This window comes from Stegostoma tigrinum, chromosome 14, assembly GCF_030684315.1.
Source record: "Stegostoma tigrinum isolate sSteTig4 chromosome 14, sSteTig4.hap1, whole genome shotgun sequence".
Lineage (NCBI taxonomy): Eukaryota > Metazoa > Chordata > Chondrichthyes > Orectolobiformes > Stegostomatidae > Stegostoma > Stegostoma tigrinum.
Genome location: NC_081367.1, coordinates 34,107,359 through 34,132,736, shown reverse-complemented (window position 1 = coordinate 34,132,736; position 25,378 = coordinate 34,107,359). Strand labels below are relative to the sequence as shown.

The following is a 25,378-nucleotide window of genomic DNA, read 5'->3' as shown; positions in this document are numbered from 1 at the left end:
TTTAAAAGGAGGACACTGCCCTGGTCAATTAACTATCAATACATCATTTGTTTAAAAGTAAAGATCAGAACCTACGTCATTACTTCTTTTAGCAGCTCAATTGCATTTTCCAAACTGACTTTGTCAGGATTATCGTCATCGGTATGCTTGCGAAGGTCTAAGCAAAAAGATAAATTGGAGTTAAACCACAAGGCAACTAACAAATACGAAATTAAAGTTAGATTCAAATCATGCTAAGCAGATATAGAAGTCATGCATCAGGCCAACCTTTAAGTGAGATACATTATCAGCCCTCATTCAGTTAATTAAATCAGGACTGCAAGTTTAACAGCAGTTAGAAGAAATTATAATGTGGCAAGGACACAAATTGCTATCTAGGTAGGGCATCAATACTAAGACGAGCTCAAAAACAAAGCTAGGACTTGGCTTGTTGGATCAGTAAACAGCATTGTCACTAGACTGGGTCAGCAGAAAGCAAGGGAACCAATAAAACCTTTTTAAACTTAATTCTCATCAATTTACCTGTAGCCAAGTGCAACTGTCCACAACAGTAGGGAGGTGTTGTAGTAGTAATGTAATTAGTGACCCAGAACCACACACAGAACATTAGGCTTGAATCCCACAAAATCAAATGGTGACATTTGAGCTAAAGAAATTGTGAAACAACCAGGCAGCTTTCAACTGATGTAAAAACCTCTGGTTCACTAATGCCCTTTAGGTAAGGAAGTCTGTCATCTTGCCAGGTCTGGTCTACTAATTAAAATATGTGCTTCAAACCTTAGCTTTCAAATGTAATGTATAAAGAAATCAGTTATACGTTGATTAATACGGGAGTAGTGTCTGTATCTCTGAACCAGGAGGCCCGGGTTCAATTCCTACTTGCTCCAGAGGTATGTCATTTAACAGCTCTAAACAGATGAATTGAACTAACGACACTACATAACTATTTCTTATAGCAGGTATGCAAAACCTTTGAAAGAGAGACTTGAGTTTTGGTTGAAATCACAAATAGATTTTGATACAGATTATGGTTAAAAGGAAAGAGTTTGGATTGTCCAGACTAATTTGTGCATTGTGAAAACACTCTACATTAACATTTCCAAGATTTTCAGTACCATTCAACAGCAACGCCACACTTGGCAACCTCTGCACAGGCCGGATAAGCAATTCAGCCAGGCTCTGGCGACCACATTCAGGTTTAGCTTGATTAATCTGTACAGAAGATGAGGGGAATAAAAGAAAAACTTTATAAAAAATTCTTGTCAGAAAATGATTGACCTGTCAATTAACTTTGAAACGCTAAAATAAGTCTCATTTAAATTTTTAACGTCAAGAAATTACAAACTGTCCCGTTGTGATGAGTTATTTACAGCTGTTGTGCACAATTGTCATGCAAAGGTAGATATCTTTCTACATTATAGGAGGCAAACATCTTTCAGATGAAGGAAAATTGTTAGCTGAAATCTTCCATCCTAGTCATCTTGTCCCACAGCTATTTTAAAGAGGTTTGCCAGATGAAATATTTAACGTCCTTCTTAAACAAACAGAGTGGATTTTGGAAATCTAAAATGGAAACAGAAAACAGCAGATCTGGCAGCATCCGCGGAGAGAAAAGAAGTTAATGTTTCGAGCCTCACATGACTCTTCTTTAGACAGAGTGAAAACATTACTTCGGAAGCAGCTTTCAGTATGAACATGTATATGAAGTAGTCAGCTGAATTCATTGTCGATGGTTCCAGGTAAATAGAAACCAGGGTATACAGATGTGTCAAATAAGGCTCATACCTTTAAGAAGGCATGAAACCTTGGTTTCTGCCTTTCACACTTCCCAATAGTATCTTTGCTCATTTCAAAGAAGTTCACAAATGGAGGATAGGTCTTCACCAAGTCCTTTGACTGAAAAAAAACACCAATTTCAATATGTATCCATTGCATCAAATGTAAAACAACTCAGCTAATATTTAAGTTGATGACTAAAAAGTGTTCATTGAGCACACAAGGACTTTGGTCGTTGCAATAAAGGACCATTTTGAAATCTTCTGCTTAAATACGTCAGGATTCCTTGGTGTTACACAGCTGTAGGAACTTCTGTCCAATGAATCCTTCAGAGTTTAACCATATTTATCATAACAGTTTTTAAACCCAACTGCAGCTCCAAGAGAAAACATTTAGAGGTCTACAGTATGGAAACAGGCCCTTTGGCCCAACTTTTCCATGCTGCCCAGTTTTCACAATTTAAACTCGTCCTATTTACTTATATTTGGTCCATATTCCTCCATACCTATCTCATCCATGTACCTGTCTAAATGTTTCTTAAATGATGAAATTGTATTCACTTCCACCACTTCCTCTAGCAGCTGTTCCAGTGGCTTACCACTCAAAAAAAAAATGCCCCTTTGGGTTCTTGTGCATCTCTCCCCCCTCACCTTAAACCTATTCCTTTAGTTTTAGACTCTCCTACCAAACAGAAAAGCAGTCATCTATTTACCTTATCTAGGCCTGTCATGATTTTATATATCCGTCTGTCTCCTACACTCCAGTGGAAAAAGTCCCAGCCCATCCAACCTCTCCTGATAACTCAAACCTTCCAGTCCAGATATTGTCCTTGTAAGCTGAATTCAGGATGTCAAAAATGTTCAAAAATATTTACTTAAAATAAGAAAAATAACTCAGAATGAGGGCATCATAAGCAATAAATACCAACCTTGCCAGTGTTGAGTTGCCCAGGAAAACAGCAGTAAGCCACTTTCTTAAACCAATGCAGTTCATGTAGAGTACACCTCAAGAATGCTTTGAGTTGGAAATTCTAGGCTTTTGACCCAGCATTGAAGAAGAAACATAGTGAGATATTTCTAAGGATGCTGTGTAAATTAGAAGGAAACTTGCAAGTGGCAGTTTGCCATGCACCTTCTGCCCTTATTCAAGATGATAGTTGTGATATTACCAAATGAGATTACTGACATGTTATCTGTAGCCTGTGTCAGTATGTGGTTCAGACTAAAAGGTTATTGGAGGTAGGTCACTGCCACCAATCCTCCTTTGTCTGGGGCCAATCTAATTACCAAAAGCAGAGGATACACCACTGTCATCTTTACAGAAGAAAGCATGGCTCTTAATTAACAATGATTTATTTCATGAAAGCAAGAAACACAATTTCATTACAGATCAGCAAAAATGAATAAGACTTCTGGGAGCAGTACAGAGCATATCTGCAGAATGCCTCACCCCACAGATATTGACATCAGAAGAGGTGAGAACCATAATTTGATACAGCAGTAGAGGTCATGGATTTGGAATGTGCTGAAGAACCATTGACACGTTGCTGCAGTCCATTGTGCAGATATTAGACACATTTACGCCTCTACCAGTCAGTGAAGTCTGATATTGTGGATGGGTTAACAATCAAGTGGTCTGTCTGCCCTGGATGGTATTCATCTTCCTGAATATCGTCAGGATTGAATTTATCCACGCAAACAGAGATATTTTCATCATGTTCCTGGCTTGTGCCTTGTAGATGCAGGACAAGCTCAAGAATCAAGTGAGTCCCTCGGAGCAGAATATGCAATTCTTAGAAGTGGCCCAGTAAAGTCTGGACTTTGTTCCATGTTGATAATGCCCTTTTATGGGCTCTATGTTTTTAGTCATTGCAGATGCCTATTCAAAATATTTAGTCATGCATAGACAATTGAAAATTTGTGAGCATCTTTTGCAAGACATGGAATTCTGGAGTTGTTGGTCACAAGCAACAGGCCACCATTTATCAGCAAGGAATTTGAGTATTTCAACAAGCAATATAGTTCCATACCATCCATTGTCTAATGGTGGCAATAAGAGCAGTCCAAACTTTGAAAACAGGCTTAAAGAAAACAGTCTATAGCTTCACTGTATACTAAACTGTCCCTGTTCCTGTTTAATTATAGGACCATCCCACATGCAACCCTTGTAACTATTTACAGGGCTGGTCCACTTTGTGTCAATGAGGGTCCAAGGAAATTTTATTGTGGGATTTTTAACGATTTAGGCAATTACGAGACAAGGAGAGAAAAGGGTTTACTTGGAGACTGCTCAGCAGCTGTGTGGCATGAAAGCTATTTGCCCCTTAGTTCAAGTCTGATTTTATCCAAGATCTACAGCGTGCAACACAATTGCTTCATTGGCAGAGTTCATTGCATAGAAAGGTCATCGTGAATCAGCTGAAGATTTTTGGGCTCCAACACTGGAGCTCCTGCAGTGATATCGGTTATTTTGTTATCTTGATGGCTTCTTTTGGAAGCCAATTACCTAACCCTGTATTGAATATGACACCAGTCAGGGTAAGCTCCCTCATACCAATTCCCACAGATACCAATTTTACCAGGAATCCTTCCCTCAAGGGTATCACTCCTTATATCTAGCATTCAAATCTTTAGCATATGTTTAGATTGAGGCAGTGGCAAGGTCTGAAACTAAGTGATCTTGACAGAAGTCAAACTGAGCTTCAGTAAACACGTTACTTGCGAGCTTAACTGAACTTATTACGTAAACTACTTTAGTATGAAAATTGGCCACATTGGATTTGTCTGATCCTGCTTTCAACTGAAAACTGAAAAACAAACAAACAGTCAGGAGAAATGTGAATCATTCCCCTTCCCTAGACTAGGGTCACTGGGTGAAATGCAGCCTCCTCTGCTGAAATTCAATTCCTTAGAATGAAGAGCTCAATTAGAAATTTGCAGCCATTACCAGACTGGGAGGGGTTGAATTTTCTCTTTAAAAGTAAAAAAAACTTTTAAAATACTTACATATTTTTGTATAACAGCACCTATACTGTGGTTTTCTGACCAATTCAAAATAAGTTCCTCAAGATCAGTCTAGGGAACAAAACAAAATGCCATTAAGATGTGCTGTAAAATGCTGATTTATATACTTCAGTACAAAGTGGAACATACATGCCAAAACAAACATTGAGAAGTCATCAACATTCCAAATAGAGAGAGAAAATTGTCAGATATAGGAATCATGATCAGGATTATGTCAGGGAACTTAATAAAACCCTTGACAAAGTCTTTTAGTAAAAATGCAATTGTAATCATGTGGTACAGGTAGTTTCTCAATTCAAAAAAAAGGGATGTGCTGCATTGCTGACAAACAGGTCAACATAGCTCTACGAATTGAGTGAGAGGGAGGAAAGGAGGGGACTGCAGGACATTGGAGAGTGGACCTGCAGTGATGGGGTGGGGGGGGTGCAGGAGGAGGGGAGAGAAGAGAGAGAGAGAGCCTGATGGATAGGGCCTGTGGGGAGGACATGCAGGGGTATGGAAGGGAAGAAGGAAGGTGTTTTATTGGAAGAAGGGAGGGAGTGCATTGTTTGGTATGACTGATGGAGGGCATGTTTTGAGGGGCGGAGGTAGCGCATGCTTTTCAGAGAGTGGGGAGATGGGGAAGCAGGTGGAACTGTGCAGACAAATGGCACTGGTTGTTCATTTCCACAGGATATCTCAGGCAACTAGCAGAAACTGCAATTCTACAATGATAGATTCCTTGAAGGTGCACAAATTTTGCACTAATACAGAAGGGTCTGCAGAAAGTAGGCCTCTATCGTGACAGACATCTGTGTGGATAAATTAAGCAGAACAGTAGAATTTTATTATCATTTTTGACTAAGGTGATGCATAACATATGGCTTATGCTTACGTTTTAGGTTATACAAGAAAATTCCTCTGCTTTAGATTAGATTAGATTCCCTGCAGTGTGGAATCAGGCCCTTCAGCCCAACAAGTCCACACCGCCCCTTGGAGCATCACCACCCAGACCCATCCCCCTATAACCCACACACCCCTGAACAGTACGGGCAATTTAGCATGGCCGATCCACCTTGCCTGTACATCTTTGGACTGTGGGAGCAAACCGGAGCACCCGGAGGAAACTGACGCAGGCACGGGGAGAATGTGCAAACTTCACACAGACAGTTACCCGAGGCTGGAATCGAACGTGAGTCCCTGGCGCTGTGAGGCTGCAGTGCTAACCACTGAGCCACCGTGCCACCACTTTGATATTAAACAATTACATGCTGCATTAAAGAAAAAATGGTTCAAGTTGGTTGCTGCTTTAAACAAAAACAGGAAAACAGAGGCAAAGAAATCTATCAAAAATACATAAGTTAAACATTTTTACATCCTGGGGTTGTCTAAGAGTAAAATGGAAGAATGTGTGACCTGTTTGGGTAGCTCAGTTGTTAAGGTTAAAGAGGAACCCCCAGACAGCTTTATTGGGAAGAAGGTGCAAGTTGTTCACATCTATAGATACCGGACAGAACACGCATAATGGCTATGGGTAAACTGTTAGTCTTGTAAGTATCAGGGACATCAATGTTTTATAAGCTGTTATACTTTTGAATGGAGTTGGGAGTTCACAGGATTGCTAATTCACATTTCATGTTGGATACAAGGACCAAGTAATTCACTTGATTATAAAAATGGGCTTTGAGGCAGCAAGAGTCCAGGGACTCCAGAAACAAGGACAACAGCTTTCTAAAGACTGAACAACCTCCACTTTAAGTAGACAAAATGACATCTTTATTCAACATGCAGATCAGAAGGAGTCAAATCCATCTCTTTTAATGCAGATGCTGCAAGACACGCCGAGTTTCTCTTAACTCATTATTTCACAATATGCATGTTTAAAGTTTTTCTAATAAGTGTCAAGATAAAAATGACTTAAGGCTTTGGTGGCAGAGTGGTAGAATTGAAAACCCACCTGCCCCAGAGGCAGGTCATAATATTCCCAACAGGTTAATTAACAGTGTTGAAAAAAATTACTTAATATTTACAGGGTATGTGAGTTAATTAATTTTCAAAGTCTTCCCCATGCCCTGGGGATTGATACCCAAGAGTATTTTAATATGAATTGCAATTCATGACTATCTGCATACAATCTCAGTATTTTCTGTACAGAAGTTTTACTTACTTTAATTTTTGTGTGTACATCCAAAATGTCTGGAATACTGCCAAATATTGTTTTTATTTCTTCTTGTGCAAGAATAGGACCTCCAAGTTGACCCTCTTGTTCCAAAGGAACTTTAAATAGCTAACAAAGGACAAGCAACTGAAGTATTATCTGCACACAATTTGATAAATTCATGATATATTTACAAGCAGAAGGAATAGAAACTTACAATTAAAGGGCATCCTTTTTGAAAATTATTTGGATTCCTTCACTACTTGCAAACCACGATTAAAAACTCTCATATTCATATGAGAGAAAGTCAGTTAGTCAGTGCCCTTTACTACAGGCATCTATCCTAAATTGGGGAAACGATCATCTAGTGGTAATGCCCGGGGTCTGGAATAATCCCTAAACCTAGGATCTCAGGTTAAAAATCCCACCATTGAATTTTACCTGTATCATCTGCAGTTAATAAAATTAACTGCAATATAACAGTTGCCTCAGTAATGGCTATCATGACAACCATCACTGATTGTTGTGAAAACCCACCTGGCTCACCTACACACAAGAAAGATCAGTGAACTCTGCCTGATCTAGCCTATATGAGACTCCAGACCTATAAATAATGTGGCTCACTCTTAACTGCCTTCTGAAAAGGCCGAGCCATTCAATGGAAAGGAAAATGGGGATAGACAACAAAATACGGGACTGGCCAGGAGTGTCCACATCCCAGAAAAAGTAAGCTAACCTGAAAGGTGTGCTTTAATTAGAACACTGATTAGTCAATGTTCCCTTAAGAACCACTGTGCCAAAACGTTTTGTATTCATGGACACTTGGAATACATGATGTTTAAAGGAACATGGAAACAGCAGTAGGCCAATGAGTCAAGCCTACCCCACCATTCAAAATGGTCATGCCTGATTGAACACTTCAGTGCCTTTTACCCACTCATCCACACATCCCAATAGCCTTATACATCAAGATATGTTTAAGGTAGAGATTCATCATCAGAAATTAAAGCACTGACCCTCCACAATACCCTATAGTACAGAACTCCAAACGTTCATGATCCTCAGAATAAAATGATTTCTCCTCATCTCGAACAAAGTTATTTTCAATAATTGTCCCTGGTCCTGAACTCCATAAGGGAAACATTGTACCTGCACCCACCACCTGTTCCTTTAAATATTTTGTGGGTCCTCTCAAGTGCAGTTTGCCTAATTTCTCTTCATAGGGCAGTCCTGCCACACCAGGAACAAGTCTCGTGAACCTACGTCACATTCAGCCGATAGCAATATCGTCACACAAGATAATGGGGGCAAAATTGCAGAATTCCAGATGCGATTCAACTAAGCTCCTTTATAATTGAAGCCAAACTTTGAGTATTCCTCTGCTCAGATTCTCTTACAATTAAGGTGTCCATTACCCTCCCTACTAGCTTACTACACCTGCATGCTAGCTTTCAGTAGCATATTGTCAAGGACACCTAGATTCCTTTGTATATCCATACTTTTAAATCCTTTACCGCGTTTCTCCTACCAAACGTAATAAACTCATTTTTATACCCAGTATGACATTTCATCTGCCATGTCTTTTTCATTCACTCAGCCTTTCCAAATCCTTCCAAAGTTGCTTCACATCTTCCTACATTTCTAATCAGCTTTGTATCATATGCAAATTTATAAATATTACATTTGGACCCCAACTCCAAATCATCTACGTATAGACTGTGAACTGCTGAGAACGAAGTACTGATCCTTACTCTATTAGAGATAGTTTACCATTGCGAGAGTGACTTGTTTATTTCTACTGTTTCCGGCCTGTTGGTCAATCAATCCATGTTAGCACCTAACCCCCTATTTTAAATAGTTTAAAATTTTTCTAACCAGCCGCCAAGTGTATTACATCCATCAGCTCTTCTTTACCAAATTTATTTGTAACACCTTCAAAAAACAAAGTTCATCAAACAATTTCATATCTCGAATTCTATGCTGACTATGTACAGTCAAATCATTAAAAAGAAAAAAAGTGTGTTTATCTATCCTATCCTTTATAATAAATTCTTGCATTTTTTCCAGTACTAGTGTCAGACTAACAGATCTGTAGCTTCCTGTTTTCTCTTGCTCCCTTCTTAAATTTGAGATATTTTCCACCTTCCAATTCACTGCAATCAATATAGAATGAAGTGCATTTTGGAAGGTAATCATCTATGTATCGACTACTTCTGTAGCCATCTCCAACACCCTAGGAACGTAGACCATTAGGTCCAAGGAATTTATCAAATTTCAGACCCATCAACACCTCCAGTACAATTTTCTGAGTAATGTTAATCTCCGCAACTCCCCATTCTCCAAAGACATTTGGATCTCCAGTTCCGGAAAATTTCTTCTCCCTTCCTCAGTGAAAACAGAGGCAAAGTGATCCTTTTAGCTTTGTTGTCATTTCTCTACTCCCCCTTATAAATGCCTGTTCCCATTTTGGGGAAAAACAAACTTATTTGGTGGAAAGTTGAAAATTGAAAATTCCATTGAGTGGATAACCAAAAAGGCACTTTTGGCTCAACATGCAACTCTATCATCTTAAACATTCCACTGGATAACGAGCTGACATGTTAAAGTGGGAATGTGCTTTGAATGGAAGCAGATACAGGTGCCCAACAAAATTGCCAAAAATGCAAATTCAATTGTTATAATAAGTAATTGTATTTGTACACAGAATTAAATAAGTAAGCAAACTTCACGAAGAATTTGCATTTATATAGCACTTGTAATCTCAGGATACCCAAAGTGCCTCAAAGCTAATTCAAACACAGCAAGGTGATATTTGTCAACCTGTTTTAGTGATGTTGGTTGAAGAACAAATAATACACTTGCTGGTCTTTGAATAGCGCTATTGAGTTTTCACATCTGTGGGAGTAAGGAGCTTCAGTTTAACACTTAACACAAATGGCAACACTTCCCACAATGCTTCATTTCTGCATCAAGCTGTCATGTTCCATTATGTGCTCAAGTCTTGGACCAGAAAGCAAACACAGGACCTTTTGACTGGAATGCTATAGCTGAGCTACAGCTGACACTCAAGGGAGCAACGAGTGGGGTTACAACTGCCTTTGTACAAAACGGTTACTTTTTTTGAGGTTATTTACAAAAATAACATTTAAAAAAATTAGGTGACTGCCAATTCTACATCTAGCAAGGTATTACTTGCATTCTGCTGAAACTGAGGATTAACAAAATCTTGTTTGAAGCTAAGAAACAAAGATTGTATGCTCTTTCACCCACAAAGCCCAAAATATGGTTTTTATTGCATTACATTCTGGAAATGCTGTAGTACCATGATCTAGCACGATTTAGTTAAGGTGCAAAAGAATAATAAAACAAACAAAAAGTCAAAATCTGAACAATGCAGAGATCTTTGAAAGTTGTGGGACTAGAGATTACATAACAGACATCAGGAAGACCAAAGCCAGGCAGTGAGCTGAAGACAAAGATGACAAATTGAAAAAAATCAAGATATTACTTGACCAGTAGATAACATAGGTCAGTGAGTAGAGGCGATAGGCAAACATTATCCACTGCAAGTTGTAACAGGGCAGCAGAGTTTTATAATACCTCAATTTTGGAGACAGTAAAGATCGATTCAAATTGGATAAGTACACAGGTACCTTTTTTTTGGTCTGGTTCTGAGTTGTAAATAGAATATCACTACCTACAGCCCATGGACTGCACTTTACCACCACCTTCTCAAGGGCAATTAATGACAGGCAATAGTGCTGGCTAGTTACAGAGGTGCATGTCCCTTGAGAGATAAAAAATGTCTTTGCAGTGTAAATAATAAAAACAGACATAAATAACCCCACCTGGATAATGGTAGTTAAAATATCAACATAGTTGCTTTCTGTCTGGTACAGTTCCATTGCAACTTGCCACCGTGCAGACTGCTTTGCAGGAATGGCTGCACAGCATTTTGAAGATTTTACACTGGATTTGGGAGTTTCTGGAGGATGGAAAAACAATTTTCACCCAAAACAGTAAATAACAACAGCACTAAATAGCCATATAATTTCTTCCTTCAGTAGGCAGGAAAAAAGTCTTTTTTAATAAAAAGGTGACATGCCACAAAAGCTCGAACTTAAAAATGTCAAGTACAAATTCTTTGAAGTACACTTATCATTTTAGGCTTAAATGTGGATTAAATAATCCTATTTTTTTGCTGTACAAAAGACAACATGAAGCAACTGCTGAAGTCTTCTTACTAGTAACATCCCAATGGTACCTTCACTATAAAGTGCACTGACATCCCACAAAGTAAAGCTTTGAGCCACAGAACATTCAGAGGCTGAAGACATTTCTACATCCTGCAGGTTTTCAATCATGCTGCTTTGTTGAAATTCATCACTCTCATTTTTCTGCAAGTTCTGCTGCATTTGCTCATTGGATACTGCCACCTCTAATTCTAGAAATTGTGCTTTAACCACATTGGAAAATGCACCAATATGAAATTTCTGTAAGGTGCCAAAATCTCCATCTTTATCCAAATTGCCTTGAGTTGGAAACCTGTCTTCCTGATCACATGATTCAACATCTTCATTTTTGGCAAAGGTACTCTGCTGAAATTCTGTCAAATTAGTTTCAATGATTTGTGACAAGTCAGTAGTCTCCCAAAAATTTGCTAAATTATCTGCTGCATTAGTTTTGAGAAGTCCTTCATCTAACTGACCATAAAACTTTTCTGTAGTGCAGGAAGAAGCATCCATTTCAATCACAGTGTTGCTCGACAAGACCGTTCCTTCAGTAATTTCTGGAAATTCTACAAAAGCTTGCCTTTGAAATGTTTCTCCTTTTTTTGCTCTTTTTCTAATCTCTGGCGTATCTTCAAGCTCAAAAGCTAATTTTACCTCTGAAGTGCCAATGGGAGAACTAAAAGTATTATAGCCATATTCTTTCTTTTGAAGAAATTCTAGACACTTAGCATGTTGTCCTATATCTGAGTTGGCATGACTAATAATCTTTCCAGACTTCTTTCCATTTTTTGGCCATCTCTGAACTCGGCAGTTATGGATCGGTTTGCCACATTGCACAAATGTGCCCTGCTGTCTATCACTTGTTCTATGTCTCTTTACTATCCTGTTCATTTCATATTCTGAAAGAAAACAAAACTAAATGAGACAGGTTATTCCTTCCAAAGTTAGCTATTTTAGAATGTTAATAACTTATTTAATTTTAAGATTCATGCTTTAGTAGAATCCAGCTAATGAAACAATAGGGATGTCTAATAGGAATAAATTATGAACCTGTTCAACTACTTTTAAAAGACTACATTTTAAAACACTTGTAAACAAACTTAAATTAGTTTAAAAAGAATCAGTCATACCACAGATGCAAAATTTGTTGATATTGAGAAAGCAATGATTGTTTTTCCAGTCTTGAGGATATCGGGGAAAAGGAATGGACAATGGTAATCCCAAACTTCTGTATTAGAATCACTTCTATTTCTGACATAGCGAGATAATAATCTACACTTAAGTACAGAGGGCATAATTTCAATGTCTACAGATGACAAAACCCAGGGCTGCATTGAGAAATGGAGAGGAAAGGAACAGGCAGATGGTTGCAGATTGTTGAAACAGGTATACATATTTGAAATTTAATGCAGGGCAAAGTGTAAAAAACTTAAAAAGGAAGAACAAACTGAAACAATGCAAGTGAAATGATCATTTTGAAGGGAATGCAGGAACAGAGACTTGGCGTATATAGATTAATCTTGGAAGTCAGCAGGCCACGTGCAAAAGCTGTTAAGTAAGTAGCATTCTTGATTTTATAAAGGCAACGAATTGTGCTAAGCTAACTTTATAAGATACTGGTTGGACCTCAAGCTATGCTCAACACAAGAAAAAAGGTCAAACCTTGAATATTGAAGAGGCAGAATTATATCAAGAATGAAGAGAGATGCCATATCTCTACAATTGCGCTCTTTAGAGTAGAGAAAAGTGTTTCCAGTGACAGGAGGGTCAGGTTGTAAATTTAAGGTGATAGTTTAAAAAAAAAGGAGCTATATAATTGCAAATGTTGGAAGTGTGGTAAAACCAAATTCAACAGCAACATTCCAAAGGGCATCTGCTAAATAATCATAAACAAAGAAAAAATACTGAGAATTACTAGGAATGAGTACAGAAGTAAAGCTAATTGAACAGCACATTGAAATAGCACAGAATGAATTAATGACCATCTTCAGTGCCAGATAATTCTCTTGTTTCGAAAACAGTTTTAATATCTCCATTAACAAAAACAAAACAACCAACCTCCACAGGAGTCCGGTGTGTTAGAGATGTCCAACAATGATCCCAGTGAAACAGAAGCTTCTGCTGAAGGCCTTTTGCGTGGAGGGAATGGTGAGAAGCTGTCAGTCTCTCTTGTAAACTGTGTGAGCGTATCCCGCAAGCGGCGCCTTTTGCGCATGCTATTTGGTGTATTCAATGAAAGCAAAGACACTGATGTCTTCAGGGTTGGACTTTCTGACTGTAATCAGAAAACAAAAGCCTTACTATAGACTAACGTCTCTAGAAAAATTAAAAATCAGTATAAAAGACATTGAGTCCAACTCATCCATGCCAACTAGTTTTTGCAACTTAGACTAGTCTCGTTTGCCTGCATTTAGCTCATATCCCACTAAATTCTTCCGATTCATGTACTTTTATAAATGTCTTTCGAATGTTGTAACTGCACCTGCATCTCACACTTCTGGCAGTTCGTTCCACTATGAACCACCGTATGTGCGAAAATGTTACTCCTCTAGTCCCTTTTAAATTTTTCTCCTCTCACCTTAAAAATACACCCTTTAGTTTTGAACTCCAGCATCCTAAGGAAAAGCCCTTTGCTATTAATCTTTTCTATGTCTCTTATGATTTTATAAACCTCCAAGGCCACCTTTCAGTTTCCCATGTTCCAGTGGAAAGAAGTCCCAAACTATCCAGCCTAGGCTTATAATTCAAATCCACCAGTCCTGGCAACATGCTTGTAAATCTTTACTGAACCATCTCCAACTTAATGATATAGGTACAAATAAATTTTGTATACCTCTTCAAACAAGTACATTGATTCTCCAGCTCTGGCATCCATCTGTATACTTCCCCAGAACCACTGAAATCAAGACAAGTTGTTAATAATGATAAACACTAAAGAACCAAATCTACAATACACGCTAACTGATACAAACTTTATTCAATGAAATCCACAAAGAAAGAGGAATATACCATTTGGAACTTCAAACCTGATTGGTCATTCAGTAAGATCAATGCTGATCAGATTGTGGTCACAATGTCATTTTGCTGTATTGTCTCTATTACCTTTAAGGTTTTAGAGTAGAGTTGGAGTTCGGGTTGTGGACGTTGTAGTTGGTTGGTTAGCTCGCCAAGCTGGTTCATTGTTGTTCCGCAGACGTTTCATTACCCTTCTTGGTAACATCAGTGCAGCGTCCAATGAAGCACCATTGTATTTGCCCGCCTGGTTTTTAAACTCCGGAGTTTAAAAACCAGGCGGGAAAACACAATGGTGCTTCATCAGACGCTGCACTGATGATGTCACCAAGAAAGGTAATGAAATGGCTGCAGAACAACAATGAACCAGCTTGGCGAGCTAACCAACCACAACACGCAGTCTCTATTACCAGTGACAACTTGCTCAAAACTTTATCCAACTGTGTCTTGAATCAATTCAATGAACCAACCTCCATTGCTTTTTGGGCAGGAGAATTCATAAGGAAAAGATTATCTCAAAAGATTATTACTCATCACCATCTTAAAAGGAAAAACCTCTGTTAGAAGTATCACCTTGTTCTTGTGTCTCTCCCAAGAGGAAACATCCTCCTATATCTATCTTACAGAAGTCCCCTCAGAATCTTATATTTCAATAAGATCACTTCACATGTTCTAAACTCCACTGGATACAGGTCTAAACTGTTCAACATTCTTCATCCAGTGAATGAAATGGGTGAATGTTCTTTGAACAATTTCTGGCATTTTATTTCTTTTTCCAAAAAAAAGTCAAAACTGTGCACATTATTCCAGATGTACACTCAAAAAGGCTCTGTACAGCTGCAGTATAACTTATCTAATTATATATTCCTTTTCCCTTACAATTTACAGTAACATTCCATTTACTTGCACCTGCAGCTGTAAAGGAGGAATTTTACAATCAAGTTACAGTTTTAGCTTGTAGAGTTAAGCCAATCGTTCATAATTGTTTATCTGTGGCTAGAATTTACCTACTTGCAAAAATCAATCCTTCTTGTTTACTATATAAACCTGGTCCGTTTTCTGTTAACTGGATCTAAAAGACATGCAAGTTACAGAGTCCTGCAAACTTTTTAAAATCTTCACCTTGTATAACAATCCCAGGAATAGTGGGGCTTGATTTCTAGTGTATCCTAGTGAGGCACGCTCTCCAATCAATAAATCACAGCTTTTCTATTCCTTCTGCCAAAGTGGAAAAGTTAACAGTTTCCACATTGTACGCCATGCCACTCATTGTACCCATTTACAGATTCTCTATCTGTCTTGACAGTTACTTAAACTATCTCATTGTCATAAGCAAGCAGAGGTATATGTTCAGACTTTTCATCCAAGTCATTGATATAGATTGATATCAGTCAAGGCCCAACGCTCACCCTTCTGGCACTTCACTAGTTACAACCAGTCAACCTGAAAGTAATCCTTTTACCTCTAATCTTTGCTACCCATTAGCCAACATCACCTATGCTAACTCAAAATGGGCCATGATTTTGGCAACAAAACACTTCATGATGTGTGACAATAAATAAACCATTCACTAAGTCATTCACCTGCTAATATGTCACCCTTACAAACTGAGATCTTATTTTGTACACTAAATCTTGATGTGGCATCTTGCCAAAAGCTTACTACAATTTACATACACCTCAACCATACGTTCCCCGCTACCAAGCTTGTTTGTTACTTGCTTAAAAAAAAGTTTATCAAACATCATTTCTCTTGCAGAAACCAAGTTGGTTCTGCCAGATTGTATTGAGATTTTAAGTGCCATTCTATAACTTCCTTGATAGTAGATTCGCACATTTTCCCTAAGACAGCATCTTACTCGCCTTTCCTGCATCATCCACTAAAAAAAAGTCTGCCAGTGCAACTCTACTGTCCTACCTCTCAACCTAGTTTCTCAGGGCACTTCAGTTAGCACTGCCTTCATATTAAATGTAAATAAAGATGATCATGAAGTACTGGTCTTGGACCAATGCCTCACACCTCCAAATTCAAACACAATACTTTCACATTACAATCACCATTGCCCGGATGCTCCTTTGCTAGGAGGTTATGATAAGTCAATTAAAAAATGTGCAATTCTACATAAATTAAAGCAACATCACTGAAAAGCCATTGAGAGTTCGATTTTAGCTATCACTGGGAAAAACATGAAAAGAATGTGAACAGCAAACTCAAGCATCTCAAGCTTCTTTAAATGAATTCAGCTCTATGGCAGCAGCAACGACAGTTTCAGACTTCACTCTTAACCTGGCACATTGAACACAGTTGCTAAAGGCACAAACAAGGTGTGGGAGCACATAGTGCTGGTTTATTTGACACCTGAACCCAAAGCTATTGTGCTTTTGCTTTTGGAATTTTCTATTCCATTAACTTAAGGCAGAAATATGCTAAAGAGTTACTTCTTACCTCCTGTTTTACAATGAACAGTTTTTTGGTGGGTTCAAATGGCAGCTGTTTTATTGTATTCTCCACCACAAGGTGAGTGCATGCTTCACCACCAAGAGGCAAGTATCTTCCTCCTGAAAGAAAAAATAAGCATGAGGCAAATTTGCTTGCAGGATTAGGTCTTCCATAACATTGTGCAAATAGTCCAAGGCCTGGAACAATGTTTTAAACAGCGTTCAAATATCCGCTCCATTATTAACAGCTACAAAGCAGGGATTCGCAAACCGTTGTTTATCACAGGATCCCTCCAGTGTGAAAGCAGGCCATTCAGCACACTGAGTCCACAACCCTCCAAACAGCATCCCACCTAGACACCCTACCCTGTCCCTATAAGCCTGCATTTCCTATGGCTAATCTACATAGCCTGCACATCCCTGGACACTATGGGCAACTTAGCACAGCCAATCTACCTAACCTGCACAGCTTTGGACTGTGGGAGGAAACCACAGCGCCTGGAGGAAATCCACACAAACCAGGGAGAAGAGCAAACTTCACAAAGACAGCTAGAGGGTGGAATCAAACCTGGGTCCCTGGCACTTTGAGGCTGTAGTGCTAACCAGCGAGCCACTGTGCCATCCCAATGTTACCAAATCTTTAGAATCATATTTTAAGAAAGTCAGCATTTAAGAATGAATCCAAAATAACCTTCAAGAATTGCTAACATATATTAGCGGTGACAAAGATGATGCTCAGAAGAAATTTGTTACAGAAAGAAAAGGGAATTTAAGATTACACTTGAGATCCACTAGATTCTGTCAAAAATGGCTACATTCAAAATGATAACAAATTGCCAAGAAGAAAACTCTAAAGCGATTGATCTCATTCTCCACAGACCTTGCATTTCAGTCATTTCTTCCATATTTCGGAGTTCTTCATCTGGGAATCCCAGAAAAGATAGCACACAGTCTTGAAACGGGGGCACTTTGAAATCATTTCGAAACACTTCATCGGTAACACAAAAATCACTACGGAACAAAGCAACTATTAATCATGAGTAAATAACTTTCACACAACTTCTGACTCATGACAGGAATGTAATCAAAATTGGTGTGTTTTTTTTTGGAAAACCAGTATATTACAGGATAGATTTGATACTAGATTCTCTTTGAAATACTATGGACTGTGTCCTCTATCCAATAAGAGTAACAACAGTGCTTTTGTTTTCTCAAGAGTATCCAAATGTAGCAACAAGCATCAGGATATATGGATTGGTTGCCTACATAATAAAATTACCAATAATAGCATCATGTTAACAGGGCTTAGAAACCTTACCAAGAATTATAATTGTTAGGGTATCTACTAACTTTAAACAAAAACTACAGCATTTAAAAATCAGCTCTGGTTGATAATGTCCTTTCCAAAGCGTTTTCCTTTTACCATATCCATGTTCACCTCCTTCTCAAAAATAATCAAGATCTTAAAATGTCCATGATTGTTGACTTTAATATCTATTACTTCCATTTACAATGAGGGCTTAACATGCACATTAAATAATTACACAACCCTCAGTAAACAGCATTGAGAATATTACATTGCACCTTTTGCACCCACAACAAGCTAACAACTGCATGCTGAGCATAAAGCCTAGTTTAAGATTGCTTTAGCTGATCCCATGCTCTGTCTATTTGATCTTCTCCATCAATGGTACTTAAATCTACCAAATCCACTTAAATGAAAACACTATATGTATTACAACTGAATTTGCCAACAACTCCAAGAAGGGTGAGATGTCCGGAGGAAGTAGAAGCTTGCAGAGACCTCAGACTGGCTGTGAATGGGTAAAAAAGAAACAGTAAACGGAGCAAAATGTGGGAAACTGTATGAAGCTTCCTCTGAAGAAGGATCAATGGACTTGAAGTGTTAATTCTGCTTCCTCTCCACTGATGCTGCCAGATCTGATTTTTTTGTCGCAATTTCTGTTTTTGTTTCGGATTTCTGGCATCAGCAGTTCTTTGAATTTTTTTTAAGTTGTGGGAAATTGTCTGTTGTGCATCCATATTAAAATTGCATTTCGCTCGACACTTAATGTACAGGATTGTCATTGTTTGGGTGGCTATCAAGTTTTGTCATAGTGGCTGACTTTTACTGTTTCCTACTTATACCCTGAGGCAAGATGCTCATTACCATACCTATTGACATTCTAACAATTTTACCCTAACACCTTTTCCAACCATCCTGTCTTCCAAAATGAAAAGCATCATTTAATTTAGGTTAGATTACAGTCATGGTTATCTTGCAACCATATATCTTTGTATTGGCCACCAGGTCATACATATTAAATTTCAGTGCTAACAATTCATTAATTGTTATCAACACTGCATTCATTCAGATGCAGAATGCTTTTATCTTTTTAAAATTTCTGGCTAGTCTTTGATTTCACAACTTAAAAATAAATAAAAGAATGCTTCAACTCCACACATAAGAGTCATCTCAGCTTTCCATATCATCCATATTTTGCACTAGAAAGGTAAATTATACATCATTGATTTGACATGGATTTCACTCGTTTCACAATTTCTTCTACTATTCCAAACAATTTTAAAAACCAAGGTGAACCATTGTGTTCCATGGATTATAAAATTAAGATACAAAGCTCTGCATTGTATCAACACAAGCAATAGTATGGAACATAACCCTTAAAAATTCCGTTCACATGAGCATATACAGAAAACAGATCAGTGAATCATTTTTGATCATTTCTGCAACTGCTCAAAACACAGTCTCCATTTTATTTCTACATTTATGACTCAAAGCTTCATACAATTTCACACTCACAAAATACAAAATGTTTGCATAATGTTAATTTTGTTAATTAAACAGAAGGCAGTTTTAAAATATAGCAACTTGCAAAACTCACATTGCATTTCTCCTTTCCCAAGCAGCATAAATCCATTCTGCTCTCATGATAGGAGTGCCCATACTTACAGCAGCCTGCAATCAAGATAGCGAATATGAATTTTCATCCTACAGGCACCCCCAAAGTTGTTCTTTGCTGCTGGAACAGACATAGGCACCAATGGCTCTCGTTACCCAATTTGAAAAAGGTTAGTCTAATTGCGAGAGCAAATTACTTGGCGTCAATCTAACCACCTTGATGCAGAAAGAGGAGTGTATAAGAATCATAATAGCAATGATTTTGTTATTCAACACCTATGCAAGCATATTTTAACTGCAACCGTTAAACACAAAACAAAGGCTAACATTATGGCCCTGTTTCCATAAGCCAACCAAGTGGCAGAAGTAAAGTGAAGGGAAGACAGTAGTGCAACATCACAGGACCAGGGACCCAAACTAATGCTCTGGTTATAGGAGTTCGAATTTCACCGTAGCAGCTGTTGGAACTGAATTAAATTCCACCAAGTCAGGTCTAGAGACAAAGTTATAGATTGACACAAGAACCTGTCTGGTTCCCCAATGTCTGGTTCCCCAATGTCTCTAGGGTAAAGTAATCTGCCATCCCAGTCGGGCACAGGCGATTTCAGAGCATATATGAATCTTATTCAAAATGCCTCAGCAAGCCAAATGTTCAAAGGCAGTTAGAGAATGGCAACATGCTTGCTTAGACAGAAATGTACACATTCCAAAAAGAAAGTAATAATAAAAAACATTTAATCACAAACCACAATAGATGCAGTGACACTAAAAACAAAGCAAGAACTCACAACTCTGCAGTGCACTGAACCAATCCCATTATCAACCTCTTCCGATACTGTGAGCCTATATTATTACTTATTCTTGACTTCCTTGCACCCAAATAACATTGATAGAAACGTCTGTCTCAAACAGATATTAATAAGATAGTTTTCAATGATCTTTCCAAGTGCAAAAATTTCACATCTCCCCTCAGCGAAAAGACATCGCCTGCATATTATGTTCCAATGAGCAGACGGCTTTTGTTCTAGCCTTCCAGGAACATCTTAAAAAAACAAAAACTGCAACCCTTAGTCTGTGCACATTAGTGTGATGCGCTGTGAAGGTTACAACTCGAGGATAGCCGTCACACAGGGAATGGTTGTAAAACAGATCAGACAAGGGAAGAAACTTGAATCATTTGTTGTGCATAAATAAAAAGTGTGATTTTAGTGTACATCTACAGATCACCAAAAATAGCAGGGCAGGTAGATAAAGTGGTCAAGAAACCACAAGGGATACGTTATCGGCTATTGTCTAGAGTACGAGATCAACAAAGTTAGGTTAAGACTGTATGAAACAAACAAACAAAATCTTTGTCATAGTATAGAAAAACACGATCGGAAGGCAGGGATACAGAGGAGATTTACAAGAATATTAGATAACAAGATATAGAGCTGGATGAACACAGCAGGCCAAGCAGCATCAGAAAGCTTTCCTGCTCCTCTGATACTGCTTGGCCTGCTGTGTTCATCTAGCTCTACAATCTGTTATCTCAGACTCTCCAGCATCGGCAGTTTCTACCATCTCTTTACAAGCATATTGCCCGGAATGGATAATTTCAGCTCAAGCGAAAGATGCACCAAGTTGAATTCAGCTGATACCTTTCTGCACACCTGAATAAACAGAGGATTTGGCAGAACATTGGAGACAGGAGATTTTGTTGTGTGCATAGTAAAACAAAACTGATGTGCTAGATTAAGGAGGACCTATCTCCATTAGTTGAAATGAGGTCAACAATCGGGGCAAAGATTTAGAAATTAGTTGAAGCATTAGAAGGGAATTCAGCAGTAATTTATATATTTAGTGGGTTCAGAACTCATCATCTAAAATCATAGTAGTTGAGTGGAAAGCCCTCATATTTAAAAAAATGCACTTCAGTCTTGAGGACTGCAGAACAAGAGCTGGAGGCTAGAATTAGAATTAATGGCTTCCCCAAGCCTTGCACCAACAGGAGTGGCCTCCTTCCGCTTAGTAGAACTTTTTGCATTGGATTTGCCAATCTGCATCAGTTGGACAAGTTGAAGAATTAATCTCTGTTGACATTTTCCCAACACCAATCATACTGTTGCTTTATGCACTGCACCCATTCCCCCTTTAACAGCTGAGTCAAACCCCATATTTTGTACCCAAATGGCTAAGGTAAATTAGAAATATTCTAGGGAACCATAATTCAGCAGACTTTTTTCTCCCACCACAACATTCTTTAAGTAAGTTCACATTATTTTCCAGTCTTTAACCATTTTCTTAGCCATTCCCCGGTTTATCAAAAATCTCAGTTTCTGAGAGAAAAGCTTGCAGTTTCAAGGTACAAAAGATGATCAAAAAAATTTGCTCATACCCGGAACTTGCCACTCTGAGTAGAATTGGCCACAAGATGAGTTATTTTACCAGTGTATTCTTTCCGAATGATTGCTCCCATATGATGTGCCAGGGTAACAAGAATAAGCTGCAGGTTAAAAAGAAGATAAAGACGTAATTTTCAAACAAAACGATCCTGTTAATTATCAATGAATGGGACAATGAGGATTTATAGGCTGTGTTACATGGATTAAGGGGTGCTTAACACAGAAAAGTCAGGTTGAGCCTTTTTCAAAGTGGAAAGGCTCAAATAGCAAAGTGCTACAATGATCAGTCTGATCAATGACTATTATTTAAACTATTTACATCAATGCATTGGAGGAAGAGGCAGAGTGTAATATATCCAAATTTGCTGTTGACAAAAATAGATGTGAGAGCTTGTTGGGATAGAGACATGGGAATCTGAATTATGCTAAAAATTGGTTGACTGGCTGTGCAAAAATTTTAGACCAGCAGCATTGGGAGTCTACCAAAAAGTAGAGACTGCAGCAGCTCAAGAAGGAAGCTGACCATTACCTTCACAAGGGCAAGTCAGGACAGGCTGACCAGCCAGCAACAGCCATGCTTCAAAGGTGAAAAAAGGTCAAAATTCTATTTGCTGCCCTAAATTACTCATTACACTTGTTTTGTTTCATGCACAAGAACACCCGTATCCTTCTAGTAGGAAGAACCAAAAGGCAGACTATATCATAAATAAAGTGGATTCCAAAGTCAGCACAAAGTGCTTGGCCTCACTTTTCTACAATGAACTTTCCTCTGCCAAGTTGTTGCCACTCATTCAACCAATTTATCTTACCTTTGGCATGTGGAATAACCTGAGCAGCTCTGGGCCCTACATCTAAGGAAGGATGTGGGGATGTGAAGCTTACAAAGAGGACTGGATAAAGTGCACGTGGAGAAGAGTTTCCAAAAGTAGGAGTCACGACGACTCAAGGGCACATCCTCAAAGGGAAGGGACAACCCTTTAGAAATGAGATGAGGAGGAACATCTTCAGCCAGAGGGAACTACTGGCATGGAGGGCTTGAAGGCCGAGTCACTGAGTTTGTTCAAGAGAGAGACAGATAGTTCTTGATTAGTAAAGGGATCAACAGTTATGGAAACAAGACAAAAGAATGGGGTTAAGTAACATAGCAGAGTAATGACACAGCAAACGTGACAGGCCAAATGGCCTACTTGTGCTGTTGTGTATTATTATCGTATGGTCTTGCACATTCCTATATCCTTGTCACAACATGTCTTCCCACCTACTTATTACCACAAGATTGGAGTTTACAAATTCAGAAGTCTAGGTACAAGTGTATTGCGTATTGGTGATGCTGAATTTGGGATTACCTTGCTAAATTTTATTCCCTGTATTTAAATAACAATATCTCCTTCTATGGATCATCACTTTGCTGTAGAAGAGATGTTTCACTGATCTGAAAGCAATACTGTCAGGAGTTCTCAACTCCCAGTAAGGTCACCCATGATGCTAAGATCAGACAGGAAGAACCAAAAAAAGTGCAATCCAAAACAAGTGCTCAGCAGCAATTAAGGAGGAAGATATTATTGTGATATCAACAGCTGTGATGATAGACAAACACTGCAGCAGAATCAGCAAGACCTCAAAATGTCCAATTGAAGTTTTCTTGCCACCGGACTGAATTTACCTTCCATCAAGTACCCTGCCTGCTGACGTACATTAAAAGATATCCCTCAAAAGGCGATTACCTATAGGAATTCAACCTCCATTCCACACCCTGCAAGTAGTGAGAATCAAATTGGACTAGATTGAAAGATCTAGAAGATCCTAAGCTTTGATCGAGCACACAGGCATTGGAGTTTGACTCATTTGATTCGCTCTTGCAATAGGAACAAGAGAGTATTTCGGCAGCTTTCTTCACATCTGAACGTCTCTTCAGGATCTATTTTGCTCATCCCACGTGGGGATGGGACTAGAAAAATTTCTAAAAATAGTCTGTTTCGTCTCCAGTCAGGCTGCAGACACATACCCAGTTGGTTCATCTACCTGCAGTCCGAAACGCAAATGCAACTCAATCTCAGAACCTGGAATGTTTGAACACCTTCTGTTAACGAGCAAAACAAAAGAAGATCGGAATTTAGTACTGCCCTTGTTGCTCACAAACTCAGGCACTTCAAAGTTGATATCATTGCCCTGCAGCAGACTCGACAAGTGGGCAAAGGAAAGTGGTGGTTACACCTTCTTTGGAAATGAAGAAAACCAGGGATCAACCTCCCAGCTCAAGGAAGCAACTCAGATGAGAATGATCAGCAACCAAGCACTTCAAAGACTCCCTAAAGGCTTACCTCAAGAATTGCAATGTAATTATCAATGCCTGGGAGATCATCGATCAGAAGAAACTGACTTGGAATAACCTCATATTTGAATGAATAATTCTTCAAGAACAACCGTCGACAAGAGGACGTACAAGAAAAAGAATCTGAGAAAATAATGCCAGTGATCAAAGTTAAGGACCAATTCCACCTCTTGGAAATATCTGCTAAACATGTGTTGAGATGCAGCTCTGGAATTAGGCTCAATTTCAGAAGGACAGACAATATCTATAACCAGTGACATAACTTCCCAAGTGAACATCATACTCTGAACGATTACCAACGATCCTGACATTGGAGGCAGGATCAAAAGGAGATTCACTCAGCTAATTCCGAGGACAAATGGACTGACTATCAAGAATAGCTAAACAGGTTAGGCCCTCACTCAGTAGCGTTCAGGAAAATTAGCGCTGATCTAATTGAAACATACAAAAATTCTGAAGCAGCTTAACAAAGTAGATATTGAAAAGACTTTTCCATTAGTTGGGGAATCTCAAATTAGGGGACTGGAGTTATAGAATAAGGGGACAGTCTTTTCAAAGGGAGATGAAATGGAACTTCTTCTCCAACCAGGTGGTGAATTTCTGGAATTCTTGAGACTTGTGGAGGCGAGACCAGAGTTTAAAGAAGATGCAGAACAATTTTTGAAACATCAGGAAGGGTGAAGACTATTTGATGAGCTAGAATGAAAGAGATGAAGCTTGGGGCAGATCACCCTTGGCCCTGTTGAATGGTGGAGCAGATTTGTGAGGTTGAATGGCTGACTCCGACATTTATTTCCTACATTATGTTTTTCTGAGGAGCCTCAGGCTTTGCCATTGTCCTACAGTTATGAGGCTCTTGCAAGCTAGTTGAATGACAGAGGGACTACAGGTGAGATGGCACCTTGTTCTCAGGATTCATTCAAGTTGGCAGGCACAAATAGCTATTTAGTAGCCGCAGTGGGTATTAGAGCGACAGATGTGGTTTTCTCCAACAGTGAGCATAAATCAGTGATGGGTAACTTATTCCAGGCAACTCAGAGACAGGATTTACATGTGTTTGGAAAGGCAAAGTCTGATTAGGGATAGTCAGCATTGCTGTGTTTGTAGTATATCATGTTTCACTG

General features: G+C 38.7%; 1 protein-coding gene across 3 annotated transcripts in view; it reads right to left on the bottom strand.

The window, feature by feature from the left end:
• The window catches only part of ect2 (epithelial cell transforming 2), an 86,777-nt gene that overhangs the window by 41,621 nt on the left and 19,778 nt on the right, over positions 1-25,378 (bottom strand). For all 3 annotated transcript variants that reach the window (XM_059651090.1, XM_048541958.2, XM_048541959.2), the window contains 12 exons: positions 21,916-22,023; positions 19,522-19,595; positions 17,499-17,629; positions 16,626-16,738; positions 14,002-14,064; positions 13,227-13,443; positions 10,785-10,921; positions 6,946-7,065; positions 4,782-4,850; positions 1,786-1,896; positions 1,116-1,212; positions 76-157 (listed from right to left, as the gene is read on the bottom strand). In XM_059651090.1, coding sequence (XP_059507073.1) covers positions 76-157; positions 1,116-1,212; positions 1,786-1,896; positions 4,782-4,850; positions 6,946-7,065; positions 10,785-10,921; positions 13,227-13,443; positions 14,002-14,064; positions 16,626-16,738; positions 17,499-17,629; positions 19,522-19,595; positions 21,916-22,023 — 1,322 coding nt within the window. The remainder of the gene's footprint in view (positions 1-75; positions 158-1,115; positions 1,213-1,785; positions 1,897-4,781; positions 4,851-6,945; positions 7,066-10,784; positions 10,922-13,226; positions 13,444-14,001; positions 14,065-16,625; positions 16,739-17,498; positions 17,630-19,521; positions 19,596-21,915; positions 22,024-25,378) is intronic.